Source organism: Physeter macrocephalus, chromosome 16 (genome assembly GCF_002837175.3).
Source record: "Physeter macrocephalus isolate SW-GA chromosome 16, ASM283717v5, whole genome shotgun sequence".
Classification (NCBI taxonomy): domain Eukaryota; kingdom Metazoa; phylum Chordata; class Mammalia; order Artiodactyla; family Physeteridae; genus Physeter; species Physeter macrocephalus.
In genome coordinates, this window is record NC_041229.1 from 74,461,219 (window position 1) to 74,476,859 (window position 15,641).

At 50.2% G+C, this 15,641-nt stretch overlaps 1 protein-coding gene across 1 annotated transcript in view; it reads left to right on the plus strand.

Annotated features, from left to right (window-relative positions):
• The first annotated feature begins 1,104 nt into the window (after positions 1 to 1,104).
• Positions 1,105 to 15,641, plus strand: part of NELL1 (neural EGFL like 1) — a 939,503-nt gene continuing 924,966 nt past the window's right edge. The window contains exons 1-2 of the mRNA XM_024118844.1: positions 1,105 to 1,159; positions 12,471 to 12,599. Coding sequence (XP_023974612.1) covers positions 1,105 to 1,159; positions 12,471 to 12,599 — 184 coding nt within the window. The remainder of the gene's footprint in view (positions 1,160 to 12,470; positions 12,600 to 15,641) is intronic.

Here is a 15,641-nt window from a genome sequence, read left to right on the forward strand (position 1 = left end):
CACATAGAAGGAGGAGGACTTGACTTCTTTCCCACACTCCTAAAACAAAGCCCAGCTTTTCTCTCCTGGGAATGGTGTTCGGGAGGGTCCCAGAGGGACTGCGGGACAGGCCTAAAAGTGACTATGATGGCTTTTGACAAAACCATCGAGAAAGTCACTCAAGGGAAAAAAAAAAAAAAAAGGTTAGGAATTTCCCCTAAGTGGCAGCATCTGACCTGCGGAACCGGAAGGCTTGCAAGTGGACCCCCCCAAACCCCACCGTGGCTCGCTCGGGCTCAGCGACCCTTTTTCTGGGCCCCCTGCCTCAGCGCCCTCTCCCTGAACCTCCAAAGCGTGTACCCAGTCAGAGGGACCCACCGCGGAGAGGGGACAGAAGGTGCAGGTGGCGAGCCGCGACTCGACTATCATTCCCCTCAGGGCCCTACTCGCCCCTCGCCAACCAGTTGCCTGAGCAAATCGCGAGTAATTGTTTTCCGGGGAGGGGCTGCGCGCGCTCTTGGGCGCCACCTGGGTCGGGATTCCCCCTGGAAAAAACTCCACCCGCCGGGGCTCCGCGGTTCTTAGTCTCGACCAAGATGAACTGGGGCAACTTCTGCAGTCTCCAGCGCGGCACGGAGGCAGAGACAGCGGCGGTGGCGAGGCCGGCTCGTCTGGGCTGGAGAGCGTGAAGCCGAACGGGTGCTTCCGCCTCCAGCTCCTCCCTTTTGCCCGCGGGTCCTGGGACTCCAGCTCCGGTGCTCCGAGTGGTAGCGGCTGCTACGCGGTCCGCCCGGGTCTTCGCAGCGGAGGGGAAGCCGCTCCCAGCGCCGAGCGCAACCTGCCGGAGTGGCCGAGCCCCGCGCTCCCGCTCCAGCTCCGAGGAGAGCGCAGCCGCAGCGGGGGCCGGGGCCCGAGCGGGGTGCCGCCGCCCGCTCTGGGGGACGGGCTGGGGGCGGGGCGGCCGGGGCCGCCTTCCCCGAGCGCAGCACCCGGCGCTGCCGAGCCACCTCCCCTGCCGCCCGCTAGCAAGTTTGGCGGCTGCGAGCCCGGCGCGCCTCGGGATCGAGGCGCATTTGTTTCCTCCTGGCTTCCGCGCGCCCGGTTCGGCGGGGACCCTTGGGAGCGATGCCGAAGGATGTGATCTTAATTGTGTGGTTTTGTGTGTGCACCGCCAGGACAGGTAAGCACGGCTGGGGCTGTCGGAGGGATCCAGGGATAGGGGGGAGCCGCGCCGCTGTGCCCGGCGCCCACCTAGGCGTGAGGAGAGCTGGAGCTGAGCTCTCCGCGCTGGTCCGGGGAAGGGCGTGGATGGGTCCCTCGAACCTCTCTGCCCCGGTCCAGGTGAAAGGGTGAAAAGTGGGACTCACAGGCTGGAAGATGCCCCCCGAGGAGTGCCCCCTTCCCGGATGACACGGCCTGGCGGACGCAGGAGTGAGGGGCGCGGCCATTCGTGCGCACCCTCCTGCTAGTAACCGGCTTCCGGGTCGAAACCCACAGTAGGGCGGGCCCGCGAGCCCCACACCCGTGAACTTGACAGGTGCGGTGGAAACCGCTCTCCCTGCGCCCCGCCGGGCCGGGAAGGGGCAGCGGCGGGAGGGCGCGGCGCGGGGTGAGGGCTGCGGGCGATCCTGGGATTCCGCGATCTCTTCCGCGTCCCCTCCTGACTCTTCCCCAGGGGAACTCCAGGAGTGGTCTCTCTTGCCACCCCTACCCCCACCCCCCCACCCCCGAGGGCAGGACAAACTGGGGGGAATTGGAACTGTGGGAGCAAATCCCGGGGAGGTTCTCTCAAGCTCCGCACTAGTTTTCCCGTGCTGTAACTGCACGTTGGGGGTTGTGAAGGGGAGGCAAGGATAATTGGCGTGATTTTCTGAAGTCCCCACGTCTTTCTGCCTCCAGAGACGCAGTTGTGAGGACTCTAAGCGCGCCTCCTTCCTTCAGCTTCTATTCGCCCCCAGCCCCCATGTCCCCCGGGGTTTGGAGCCCCTCTCAGCCGCCTTCTCCAGGGGACTAGTAGTAGATCTGGCTCCGCACTAGTTTTCCCGTGCTGTAACTGCACGTTGGGGGTTGTGAAGGGGAGGCAAGGATAATTGGCGTGATTTTCTGAAGTCCCCACGTCTTTCTGCCTCCAGAGACGCAGTTGTGAGGACTCTAAGCGCGCCTCCTTCCTTCAGCTTCTATTCGCCCCCAGCCCCCATGTCCCCCGGGGTTTGGAGCCCCTCTCAGCCGCCTTCTCCAGGGGCGGCTGTAGTAGATCTGGGAAGGTGGGGGTGGGGTGCGATGGAGGAGGAAATTGGCAAAAATAGGACCCTCCCCCGCGGGCTGAGGTGGGGCGTCGCGAGGTTTCATCGCCGCCACGCGCGGCCGACTTTGCACCCCAGAATCGGTGTGTAGGCATTCCCTCTGCTTTTTTCTCTTTTTCTCTTTTATCACACCCTCGTTTCCCTTCTCTAGAGGCATAGCCTCCTTCCCATGCAGGGTTTATCTGTAGAGGGCTGCGGAGGGATGCCCGGCCTTGGTCCGCTCAAAAGTTCCCTCCGCTGGCCCTTTCCATTTTCCCCAGGACTGAGCGGGAAGCGGCTTTTCCTTTGCTCAATGAAAGAGCGGCGGGTACGGACTTCTCCGCGGACAAAAGGAATCCCCAGCCCTTTCCTATCTCCATCCGAGCTCCCCAGGCTGCCGAGATGCCAAGACTCGGTCCAGCCTAGAATAGGTGCTTCTTGAGTTCCGGCCCATCTAGATGGGTTAGTCTTTTAAAACGGAGAACACACTGGAAAAAACGCGCCCCCGGAAGATCAGGGCAGGCGAGGCTAGTGCAGAGCCTGGGCTAGCAGCCCTGCGTGCAGAGAATTTGGTGCTGGTGGGCATCTTGCAGTGGAACCAAAGAGAGAGAAACTAGGTGGGGGAGAGGGCACTAAGCCCGTGCGCCACAACTACTGAGCCTGTGCTCTAGAGCCTGCGAGCCACAACTACTGAAGCCCACGTGCCTAGAGCCCATGCTCCGCAACAAGAGAAGCCACTGCAATGAGAAGCCCATGCACCGCAATGAAGAGTAGCCCCCACTCGCCACAACTAGAGAAAGCCCACGCACAGCAACGAAGACCCAACGCAGCCAAAAAATAAATTAAAGAAAAAAACAATAAAGCACGGCCAGAGTGAGAAGCCCTTCTAGGTCATCTGGGCATGTGGAGGGGTTGGGAAAATGGGAGCCACCTGTATCTTTCGTATGACTCCAGTGGAGTTGAGGACCAGGGAGCTGGAATGGTCTGGAGAGCTGGTCCTATGAAAGACAGATGCAGCAGACCCCAGCTGGCCACCAGATATGTGCTAGGAGTGTTCATACAGTTATCACTGAAACCTCATGAGGCTGGGAGGCGGCTGTTATCCCCATTTTACAGTTCAGGGAAATGAGGCTCAGAGAAGTGAAGTGATTTTTCCAAGGGCACAAATTTAGTAGGGAGAAGAGACAGGACTGAAAGTGGCTCTTAGTTTAGTGTTGTTTCCGCAACACTTTCCAGATTGAGGTGTTCTCACATGGAGATGGGAATCCAAGGGCACCATTGGGGTGTTCTGCCAGTTCTACAGAATCTGTGTGGGTGCCTTTTAGGCTTGTCCGGTTGCAGGGCTCCAAGTTTGGGAGATTCAAACATCTTAAGGATAACCGTTATCGTGGGTCTTTAGTCCTCGTATTGGTCAATTACTGCCACAATAATATTGCATAACAAGCCACCCTAAACTCAAAGCAACATTTCTTTTGGTTCATGCGTCTGTCGGTTGGTTTGGTATTGGCTCACTGGGGTCAGGTTTGGCTGGGAGTCGTTCCAGACCCAGGTAGGGTGTCTGCTCCGTGTGTCTTAGTCTCCTTGGAGCAGTGGCCCAGTAGGGCCATGTTTTTCTCACTGTGATGCAGAGGTACAAGAGAACAGGCCCCACCACACAGGCACATCCAAGCCTCTGCTTGTGTGACATTGCTAACATGCTAATGACCCAAACTAGTTACATGGCTGGGCTCGAAGTCAAGGGATGGGGAGGTTTACTCCCACTCTAGTGGAAGGACATGCAAAGCCACATAGCAAAGGGTGTGGCTATGGGAGGGGTAAAGATTTTTTTTTAAATTTATTTTTGGCTGCACTGGATCTTCGTTTCTGCGGGCAGTCTTTCTCTAGTTGCCCTGAGTGGGGACTCCTCTTGAGGCGCGCGTTTTGCAGTGGCTTCTCTTGGTGCAGAGCACGGGCTTTAGGCACACGGGCTTCAGTAGTTGTGGCACACCGGCTCAGTAGTTGTGACTCGTGGGCTCTAGAGCGCAGGCTCAGTGGTTGTGGCGCATGGGTTGTGGCGCACGCGCTCTGTGGCATGTGGGAATCTTCCCGGACCAGGGATGGAACCCGTGTCCCCTGCATTGGCAGGTGGATTCTTAACCACTGCGCCACCAGGAAAATCCAGGAGTAAATATTTGAAGCCAAGAATTCAGTCAACCATATTCCTTTCAGAAAGTTGCCTGGGCTCGAATGCCATCCTGTCCTCTCGTGGTATTCCCCAGGTATGCATATTGCCCTGAGATCACTGCACCCAAAGCAATGATCATACATCCACTCATCAATTAATTAATCAGGTCCTAAATTCAGGGCCTGACATATATGAAGCCTTGTGCAAGACACTGAGGCTACAGGGATGCTTCCTTCCTCTTATGTCCAGCTAAGGGCACATTTCCCAAACCACATTCCAAATTCCTGGCCAGAGATAGACTAGTGTGGAGGTCCTCTGAGATCACTCTTAATTTAACTTCTGCCATATAGGTGTAGAGCACTATAGATCAAACTGAAATATTAGTTCCTTTCCTGCCTTTTCAAGGTGATCACTGAACTGCTGGTATCTGAGCTCACTTGGAGAAAAACATTGCCAGTCTCAACAAGAGGCTCATGGTGCTGTGACCTGGGCTGATAGATGCCCGTTAGCGCAGTACTTCTTTGCACAGAGGAGGTACTCGGTCAGTCATTAGTCTTTGTGAATGGAGTCTGTGTCAAGCAGGTAGGATGGAACCTTAAGTGAGATCATAAGGTAAATCAGAGCACGTCCCACTCTTCCTCCCCTTAAACACATACCTTAAAGCCCTCCAGTGATACTCCATTGCAATTAGAATACTCTCCCTCTCCTTGCTGCGGCTCACAAGGCAGGGCCTACTCTGGGGCCTCATTTTCTACCACTCTCCTCCGGGCTCCCTCTGCTCTGGCCACACTAGCCTTTTCACTGTTTCCTCTACATGCCAAGTTTGTTCCTGGTTTGCATTTGCATTTTCTGTTCGCTAAACCTGGAAAGCTTTCCCCTCCAGATCTTCCCTTCCGGAGTAACTGCACCATCGCCAGCGGCTATGGTCAGCAGGTGTCTGCTCAGAGGAACCTTCCTCTACCACCCCCTTTAGAAACTAGGTGGGGGAGAGGGCAGCGCATCGGGCATTTCACGTCTCAAGTGTACATCACTACCAAATATACTTAACGTCCTTTGTTCTCATTACTCTTTTGAAAAGTCGGCAAAAAGGGCTTCCCCCAGAAGTGGACTGTGTCTCCAGGGCGCGTTGCTTTTGGAGATCTTTAACGACACTGTCTTTTCCCCTTCCCCACATCAAGGCCCTTTAAAACTGGTAAACATTCTCTTGTAGGGAAGATTTACTCCTGTATCTATTCATTCATTCAGCGAAGAGTTGAGTGTCTTGCTGGGTGCCAGGATTGCTTATACAAAGAGGAACCGGCTTGCTCGACTTCCAGAAACTTACAGCTTAGCTGAGAATCTAGATAGAAACTGAAAAGCATTTTTATTGTACAGCTTGATGGGGGTGGGGGGAAGAGAGGTGGGAGGGAGTACAGGAGTTTGTATTGAGGAAACAGAGGAGGTGCGGTGGAAGTGAATTCTGGGGAGGGGTGGTCGGTAGTCAGGGAAGGCTTTAATCAGGAGGTGACGTTTGAAAGTTGTGTCTGGAAGGCTTTGTCGGGAGTTTTCCAGGTGCACAGAGTAGGGAAAGCATTCCAGGCAGAGGGCACAGCTTGTCCAAAGTCAAGGAAGCGTGGAAGGATCTGCCCATTGGTTGTGGCAGTTACTTAGGGAGCTTGAATTTTCCATGCCACTTGGTACTCTTTGAACACCAGAGGCTACCTATTTCTTCTACAACAATTATCAGAAGAATGAGAAAGACAGGGGGGAATTATATCTCACTTCTTACACTTACAATTTCTTGCAGCTTGAGGCGGTCTGATGAGCAATTTTTTTCTTTGATTTTGCCCAGAACCATCATACCAGCATCACACATCCATCCTCTGAGGTAACTAAGCCTGGCTCTCAATTAGTTTATCAGGATCCAAACAGCCACTCGGAAAGTTTATTTGTCAAGTGGGACAATTGTTATCTGGGCTGTTAACAGTCCAAGATGAAATAAACGCGTGATTCACTGAGTGAGCTGCTCAGATATCACTGCCTTTTAATGGAAATGAACAGATGGTATCAGGCACATTTTAATTAAAGCAGCACTGCAGTGCAGTAGCAGTTACATGTGAAAAGATCTAATGATAGGTGTCACAGGAAGCTGCTTAAATTACTCATTGTTCAGAGAATTTGTTTTGAAGAGTAAAGTGGAGTCAAGAATAGGTCCTGTTCTCCAGTTCTGGTTATTTCTGGATGAAAAAAATCTGAGATTTCCAGGTATATCACTAATAATGAAAATTTAGAAGGCTACAATAACAGCAGTAATAATACATTACGTCCATGAGTTTTCTCCAGTAACCTGGAAGTGTGAATAATGTAAAACTCAGTGATTACTCCCCCATGGCTTTCAAGTGTGGTTTGGTCATCAGGGCAATGGTTAGAGGGAGCCCCTGGGGCTGAGTGAATGCCTTTTGCTGCCACCTGCTGGAAAGGAGAGCTTTTCTTTTAGAAGCACCTCCCAGGCAGTTCATGAGCTATGAATTGAGTAAGAGAGCTGTGAACAAAAGCCCCCCCAGCCTCCAGCGATCATGTGAAATATTGGCTGATTTGGAACAGGCATAGAGCATATTCTTTAAGGATGTTGCTTTTGGGGTAGGAGTCCAGAGGCCCAAATCCGATCAAATGGTTGTGAAATCCTGCTGGTAAGTGAGGTCTTGGAGCATCTCTCCAGCATCGTATTCCCCTGCATGGACCAGAGGAAAGCAGCTGCCATCACGGACAGTGAGCTGGATTAGATTTGAAGTGAGCCAGATCCAGGAGCATTTGCTTGGGAGCTTAGGCCTGGGACCCTGACGGTGGATTGAGTGGGCTTTGGGCCTCAACACTCTCTGGGCTAGACTGAGGAGTGCCAGCAGCAGGTGTCCTGGGAGATTAGGGTGGAGATTCTGAATCTCAGAGCCAGGCCTCAAGTGCCTCTGTGACGTTGACATGCTGCCTTCCAGGTTTAAAAAAATTTTTTTTTTTTCTCCCCAGAAGCTTTTTATCCTGCTTAATTCCAATACCCAGCTTCAGCCATTTGAGAGCAGTTATGGCCAAAGTAGAAAACTTCAATAGAGTTTTCTTGGAAAGGGCAAGAGCTCCATGCTTGGATAAGCAGCAGAAACATTAAAATAAAAAAAATATTTTTATGGAACCAACACTTTCATACTGTATAAGGTTCAGGTGAAGCCATGCAAATGCTGCCTTATTAATAGATTTTCTGATTTTTTAGGCAGTGGGCAAAGTGCTATCTTTCATTCATCCTGCTATTGGCACCAGGTATTTTCATCTTGAAGGGGACCACTTAGAGAAAAGAATACAGTTCTGTTTCTGGAAGCCTAAATGATTTCTCTTGTTCTGTTTTAATGGGATGTTTTCATGACTAGAGCAATACAGTTATCTTAAAGCCAGGGAAGCCCCTTCGCTTGCAGGATATAGGGGGAGGGATTAATATAGATTTAATATATAGATTTCACAAAGCACAGCCAGGGACTTCCCTGGTGGTGCAGTAGTTAAGAATCCTCCTGCCGATGCAGGGGACACGGGTTTGATCCCTGGTCTGGGAAGATCCCACGTGCTGCGGAGCAACTAAGCCCGTGCGCCACAACTACTGAGCCTGTGCTCTAGAGCCTGCGAGCCACAACTACTGAAGCCCACGTGCCTAGAGCCCATGCTCCGCAACAAGAGAAGCCACTGCAATGAGAAGCCCATGCACCGCAATGAAGAGTAGCCCCCACTCGCCACAACTAGAGAAAGCCCACGCACAGCAACGAAGACCCAACGCAGCCAAAAAATAAATTAAAGAAAAAAACAATAAAGCACGGCCAGAGTGAGAAGCCCTTCTAGGTCATCTGGGCATGTGGAGGGGTTGGGAAAATGGGAGCCACCTGTATCTTTCGTATGACTCCAGTGGAGTTGAGGACCAGGGAGCTGGAATGGTCTGGAGAGCTGGTCCTATGAAAGACAGATGCAGCAGACCCCAGCTGGCCACCAGATATGTGCTAGGAGTGTTCATACAGTTATCACTGAAACCTCATGAGGCTGGGAGGCGGCTGTTATCCCCATTTTACAGTTCAGGGAAATGAGGCTCAGAGAAGTGAAGTGATTTTTCCAAGGGCACAAATTTAGTAGGGAGAAGAGACAGGACTGAAAGTGGCTCTTAGTTTAGTGTTGTTTCCGCAACACTTTCCAGATTGAGGTGTTCTCACATGGAGATGGGAATCCAAGGGCACCACTGGGGTGTTCTGCCAGTTCTACAGAATCTGTGTGGGTGCCTTTTAGGCTTGTCCGGTTGCAGGGCTCCAAGTTTGGGAGATTCAAACATCTTAAGGATAACCGTTATCGTGGGTCTTTAGTCCTCGTATTGGTCAATTACTGCCACAATAATATTGCATAACAAGCCACCCTAAACTCAAAGCAACATTTCTTTTGGTTCATGCGTCTGTCGGTTGGTTTGGTATTGGCTCACTGGGGTCAGGTTTGGCTGGGAGTCGTTCCAGACCCAGGTAGGGTGTCTGCTCCGTGTGTCTTAGTCTCCTTGGAGCAGTGGCCCAGTAGGGCCATGTTTTTCTCACTGTGATGCAGAGGTACAAGAGAACAGGCCCCACCACACAGGCACATCCAAGCCTCTGCTTGTGTGACATTGCTAACATGCTAATGACCCAAACTAGTTACATGGCTGGGCTCGAAGTCAAGGGATGGGGAGGTTTACTCCCACTCTAGTGGAAGGACATGCAAAGCCACATAGCAAAGGGTGTGGCTATGGGAGGGGTAAAGATTTTTTTTTAAATTTATTTTTGGCTGCACTGGATCTTCGTTTCTGCGGGCAGTCTTTCTCTAGTTGCCCTGAGTGGGGACTCCTCTTGAGGCGCGCGTTTTGCAGTGGCTTCTCTTGGTGCAGAGCACGGGCTTTAGGCACACGGGCTTCAGTAGTTGTGGCACACCGGCTCAGTAGTTGTGACTCGTGGGCTCTAGAGCGCAGGCTCAGTGGTTGTGGCGCATGGGTTGTGGCGCACGTGCTCTGTGGCATGTGGGATCTTCCCGGACCAGGGATGGAACCCGTGTCCCCTGCATTGGCAGGTGGATTCTTAACCACTGCGCCACCAGGAAAATCCAGGAGTAAATATTTGAAGCCAAGAATTCAGTCAACCATATTCCTTTCAGAAAGTTGCCTGGGCTCGAATGCCATCCTGTCCTCTCGTGGTATTCCCCAGGTATGCATATTGCCCTGAGATCACTGCACCCAAAGCAATGATCATACATCCACTCATCAATTAATTAATCAGGTCCTAAATTCAGGGCCTGACATATATGAAGCCTTGTGCAAGACACTGAGGCTACAGGGATGCTTCCTTCCTCTTATGTCCAGCTAAGGGCACATTTCCCAAACCACATTCCAAATTCCTGGCCAGAGATAGACTAGTGTGGAGGTCCTCTGAGATCACTCTTAATTTAACTTCTGCCATATAGGTGTAGAGCACTATAGATCAAACTGAAATATTAGTTCCTTTCCTGCCTTTTCAAGGTGATCACTGAACTGCTGGTATCTGAGCTCACTTGGAGAAAAACATTGCCAGTCTCAACAAGAGGCTCATGGTGCTGTGACCTGGGCTGATAGATGCCCGTTAGCGCAGTACTTCTTTGCACAGAGGAGGTACTCGGTCAGTCATTAGTCTTTGTGAATGGAGTCTGTGTCAAGCAGGTAGGATGGAACCTTAAGTGAGATCATAAGGTAAATCAGAGCACGTCCCACTCTTCCTCCCCTTAAACACATACCTTAAAGCCCTCCAGTGATACTCCATTGCAATTAGAATACTCTCCCTCTCCTTGCTGCGGCTCACAAGGCAGGGCCTACTCTGGGGCCTCATTTTCTACCACTCTCCTCCGGGCTCCCTCTGCTCTGGCCACACTAGCCTTTTCACTGTTTCCTCTACACGCCAAGTTTGTTCCTGGTTTGCATTTGCATTTTCTGTTCGCTAAACCTGGAAAGCTTTCCCCTCCAGATCTTCCCTTCCGGAGTAACTGCACCATCGCCAGCGGCTATGGTCAGCAGGTGTCTGCTCAGAGGAACCTTCCTCTACCACCCCTTTTTTTTTTTTTTTTTTTTTTTTGCAGTACGCGGGCCTCTCACTGTTGTGTCCTCTCCCGCTGCGGAGCACAGGCTCCGGACGCGCAGACCCAGCGGCCGTGGCTCACGGGCCCAGCCACTCTGCGGCATGTGGGATCTTCCCGGACCGGGGTACGAACCCGTGTCCCCTGCATCGGCAGGCGGACTCTCAACCACTGCGCCACCAGGGAAGACCCTCTACCACCCTTTTTAAGCCTCCACCCAAGCTGCTTTCTGTTTCATAACTCTGTTTTATTTTTTTCGTGGCATTTATTGCCATCTCAAATTATCTTATTTATGTATTTGTTTATTTTTTGCCCTCTCCTCACCCGCTGCCCTAGGAATGCATGCCCAGGGAGGCCATCTCCAGTGCCTCGCGATGCAGTGTGTGTGTTACATAGAAAGCACTCAGTCATATCTGTTGAAAAACAACTGAATGAATGAGTTGTCTTTGGGTAAACCGGTCTCGCAACTGGCTGCATTTCAGAGGACAAGGGGAAGCCTGACAAAAATTGAGAAGGCAGCTCTATGCACTATGCCTTTAATTTAACCCTTTGTCCACCTTCGGCTCCAAAGACCCTTCGCAGAGCCACCTTCTGTTGACAGAAGCCTAGATTGCTGCAGCAGCCCCTGTTTCCTAACGGGAAAAGAGTGAGGAGAGGGTACATTTCCTTCTCCAGATCTGTGGGGAAAGGGGTGAGGGCAGAAGGACAGATTCTCATCTGTCACAGCGCTTGATGCCCTGATGAAATGCACTTGGTCTCTCTGGAATAAACTGGGTGTAAGCTCTCCAAATCTTGCCTCAGCGACTGCATTACCACCAGACAAACGTTGGCAGTTGTTGCTGATTACAACATTTCCAACTGTGCAATCAGAATTGCACTACTGAGGTGCTAAGTGTAGACAGGCACAGCCTTTAGGAATGGCTTAAACATAGTCCCTCGGAGTGATCGCTAGCCTTATTAATATATATAATTGGAAGCCACTTTGCAGTCATGAGTGAATCATTCTGCAGAACACCCTGTAGATGAGAGACAGGCTTAAGGATTTGCCTTTTTCAGATGAGGCAATGGGGGCTCAGGGCCCTGTTTCTCTGTGCTAAGGTTCTCCAACAAGAGTTGTCAGGGTGTGTAACTTTTCACGAATCCCCTTGAAATCTACATCCATTGTTCTGAGGGGCTCTCTCTCCTGGCCAGTCCCTCTGGCACCCTTATCGATCAGGGACAGGAGCTCCCTCATTTTCTTCCTCTTTATGGCAGGTGTTGTTGCCTCATTAAGAGTGCTCTGTGGAGGTGTTTCCTGGTGACGGTGGTGTCAGATTTCACTACTGTATCAGTCTCTGAAGCAGGTAGATCAGGGCCACAATCCTGTATCCACAGTTCCCAAATCTAAAAAAGCTCAGAAACCCAAAGTTTCTTCATAACTCACCTGACAGCAAAACCTACCCTGAGCTGAACTCCTTTGGTGGCAAAACTTGACCTGAACAGATATGAGGCTATTTATCGTCTTTATTTATACCAATTAGAGGACAATATCAGACTTTTTGCTCTACAAATATTGTGTTTGGTTATGGGGTACTGATGCAGACTTTGCTGAGGGTGTTACCTAAAATGTAGTGTATGGGCCATATTAGCTTTCCAACAGATGATCCAATCTGAGTTCTGAAATATATTTGGCCCCTCGGGTTTTGCATTGGCATTATCAATCTGTAATGGGGAATGGGAGAGGGGGAAGGGATGAAAAAACCACAATATCAGTGGGGGTGATGGAGCAAAGAGTTGCCTTCATTTTCCATCCAGGGAAAGAGCATCTCTAAGCACTCATCACTGGGTTCCTTGGATTCCCTGCCACTCCGGGCCTCTGTCATTTCTGTTCCATGTGGCCGCAAGCAAGTCAGCATTTTAAGCCAAGGTGGCTCTTTGTTCCTTTTCAGTGGTGGGCTTTGGGATGGATCCCCAGCTTCAGATGGATATTATCACTGAGCTCGACCTCGTGAACACCACCCTTGGAGTCACTCAGGTGTCTGGACTGCACAATACCAGCAAAGCATTTTTATTTAAAGGTAAAGGCATTTTTCTCCTTTGCATGGGGGCAGAACCTGGGGAGGAGGGTCTGTCTGGGGTCTGTTCCTCTGGTGTGTGTTTGTCAGAGGATCATCTCTGCTATTTCTCTTGTGTTATCGTCATGAGGAATGTTCAGAAATGCCGAGGGTGTTTAGATATTTGGGGGGGTGTTCTGAAGGTGTGGGAGGGGCAGTCGGGGGCGTGGTGATGAAATATTTGGCTTGGCAGTGACATATTTCCCAGGGGATTTTGGTGGGGATCTAAAGTGGAATGAATTTGTAAAGCCCTTGAAAGCTACTGGCCAGCCACATTATTTTTACAGGATATTTCTTCTACTGTTTTTCATATCTTTACCTATACCTACGTCCATTCCTGTTCCTATATCTTTATCTCTCATTTAATGGGTGGACCATGCACAAAGAGGATGTTTCATGGCTGCATTTTCTTAGGGGTACAGCCTACTTGGTTCTGCCCACTATAAACTTGACTATAATTCATTAAATTGTTCAGCAAGCATTCATAAAGGCAGTATAGTGTGCTTCTTAAAAGCCTGGGCTCTAGAGCCTGACTGCCTGGGATTAAATTCCAACCCTACCACTTATTGACTTCGCGACTTTGGGCGATTCCTTAGGCTGACTCTGCCTGTGTCTTCATCTGAAATAATAGTACCTAATGGGGCACAGTTGCAAGGATTAGAGGAGCTAATCCATTAAAGTGGTTCAAACAGTGCCTGATAACATAGTAAATCCCTGGTAAGTATTAGCTATTATTATGGAACTCCTATTGTGTACCAGGCAACATGCTAATAGTAAGATTATTAGTAAGAGTAAATAAATGTAGTGAGAGAAACAGTCATTACACAAGTAATTATTGACTTCCAATGGCTATACTTACCATTAACGGGGTGTATAGGTTGCCAAATAAGAGTATACAGGGAGATCTGATTTATTGGGAGTGGGGAGATAGTGGTGGTCTGGAAAAGGCTACCCTGAAAAAGTGATATGTCAGCAGAAAAGTGAAAAATGAATAGAAAGCTTGGTGTAGGAAGAGGTGGCAGCCCAGAGCATTCTGGGCAGAGAAAATAGTATGTAGGAAGGTCTTAAGGAGGAAACAAATGGAAAGACATTTAGCATGGCTGAAAGGTGGTGAGTGGCTGGAGAGGTAGGCAGGGGCTAGATCACACTGAGCCCTGAAGGCAGAATTGATATTTAGCTTATATCCATGGGCTTGGGTGTACTGATGCTTTATGGCCAGTGTCTATTTTGATAGGTGGGAGGACATGTACTTGTTAACTATTGCAAATATTACCCTTGCCCATAGGCCATGTTAGTTTTTTACTTTACTCTCAGATCAGTGGGGGCCTTTGATGAGTTGAAGGAGGGGAGTGATCTGATCAGATACGGCAGCCTAGATATTCCTCTATGAAAATGCCTGGCAGGCTTCTTTTAACCCAGCCTTTTGTGAAGATAACAAAAGGATTATTTTAGAATGACTGAACCAGCATTATGGAATGAGATATATATATATTTCCTGTGCAGAGAAGTTAAGCCTTCTTAATAATATACAACACATCTACAAATACTCTATAATAATATATAACAAGACTACAGATATGTTAATTTCCACTTACTCTTACTAAGGAATTGGTGAAGTAAGTAAACTGGGCATGGTTAAGAGAATACAAACAGGATTAGTTTTCTCTTTGCATTGTGCAAGGTCTCTTCAGTTACTGTTGGGAGGCCATCCCATTCTTTTTTTTTTTTTTTAACGTTTTAAGCCCACGCACAGCAACGAAGACCCAACGCAGCCAAAAAATAAATTAAAGAAAAAAACAATAAAGCACGGCCAGAGTGAGAAGCCCTTCTAGGTCATCTGGGCATGTGGAGGGGTTGGGAAAATGGGAGCCACCTGTATCTTTCGTATGACTCCAGTGGAGTTGAGGACCAGGGAGCTGGAATGGTCTGGAGAGCTGGTCCTATGAAAGACAGATGCAGCAGACCCCAGCTGGCCACCAGATATGTGCTAGGAGTGTTCATACAGTTATCACTGAAACCTCATGAGGCTGGGAGGCGGCTGTTATCCCCATTTTACAGTTCAGGGAAATGAGGCTCAGAGAAGTGAAGTGATTTTTCCAAGGGCACAAATTTAGTAGGGAGAAGAGACAGGACTGAAAGTGGCTCTTAGTTTAGTGTTGTTTCCGCAACACTTTCCAGATTGAGGTGTTCTCACATGGAGATGGGAATCCAAGGGCACCACTGGGGTGTTCTGCCAGTTCTACAGAATCTGTGTGGGTGCCTTTTAGGCTTGTCCGGTTGCAGGGCTCCAAGTTTGGGAGATTCAAACATCTTAAGGATAACCGTTATCGTGGGTCTTTAGTCCTCGTATTGGTCAATTACTGCCACAATAATATTGCATAACAAGCCACCCTAAACTCAAAGCAACATTTCTTTTGGTTCATGCGTCTGTCGGTTGGTTTGGTATTGGCTCACTGGGGTCAGGTTTGGCTGGGAGTCGTTCCAGACCCAGGTAGGGTGTCTGCTCCGTGTGTCTTAGTCTCCTTGGAGCAGTGGCCCAGTAGGGCCATGTTTTTCTCACTGTGATGCAGAGGTACAAGAGAACAGGCCCCACCACACAGGCACATCCAAGCCTCTGCTTGTGTGACATTGCTAACATGCTAATGACCCAAACTAGTTACATGGCTGGGCTCGAAGTCAAGGGATGGGGAGGTTTACTCCCACTCTAGTGGAAGGACATGCAAAGCCACATAGCAAAGGGTGTGGCTATGGGAGGGGTAAAGATTTTTTTTTAAATTTATTTTTGGCTGCACTGGATCTTCGTTTCTGCGGGCAGTCTTTCTCTAGTTGCCCTGAGTGGGGACTCCTCTTGAGGCGCGCGTTTTGCAGTGGCTTCTCTTGGTGCAGAGCACGGGCTTTAGGCACACGGGCTTCAGTAGTTGTGGCACACCGGCTCAGTAGTTGTGACTCGTGGGCTCTAGAGCGCAGGCTCAGTGGTTGTGGCGCATGGGTTGTGGCGCACGCGCT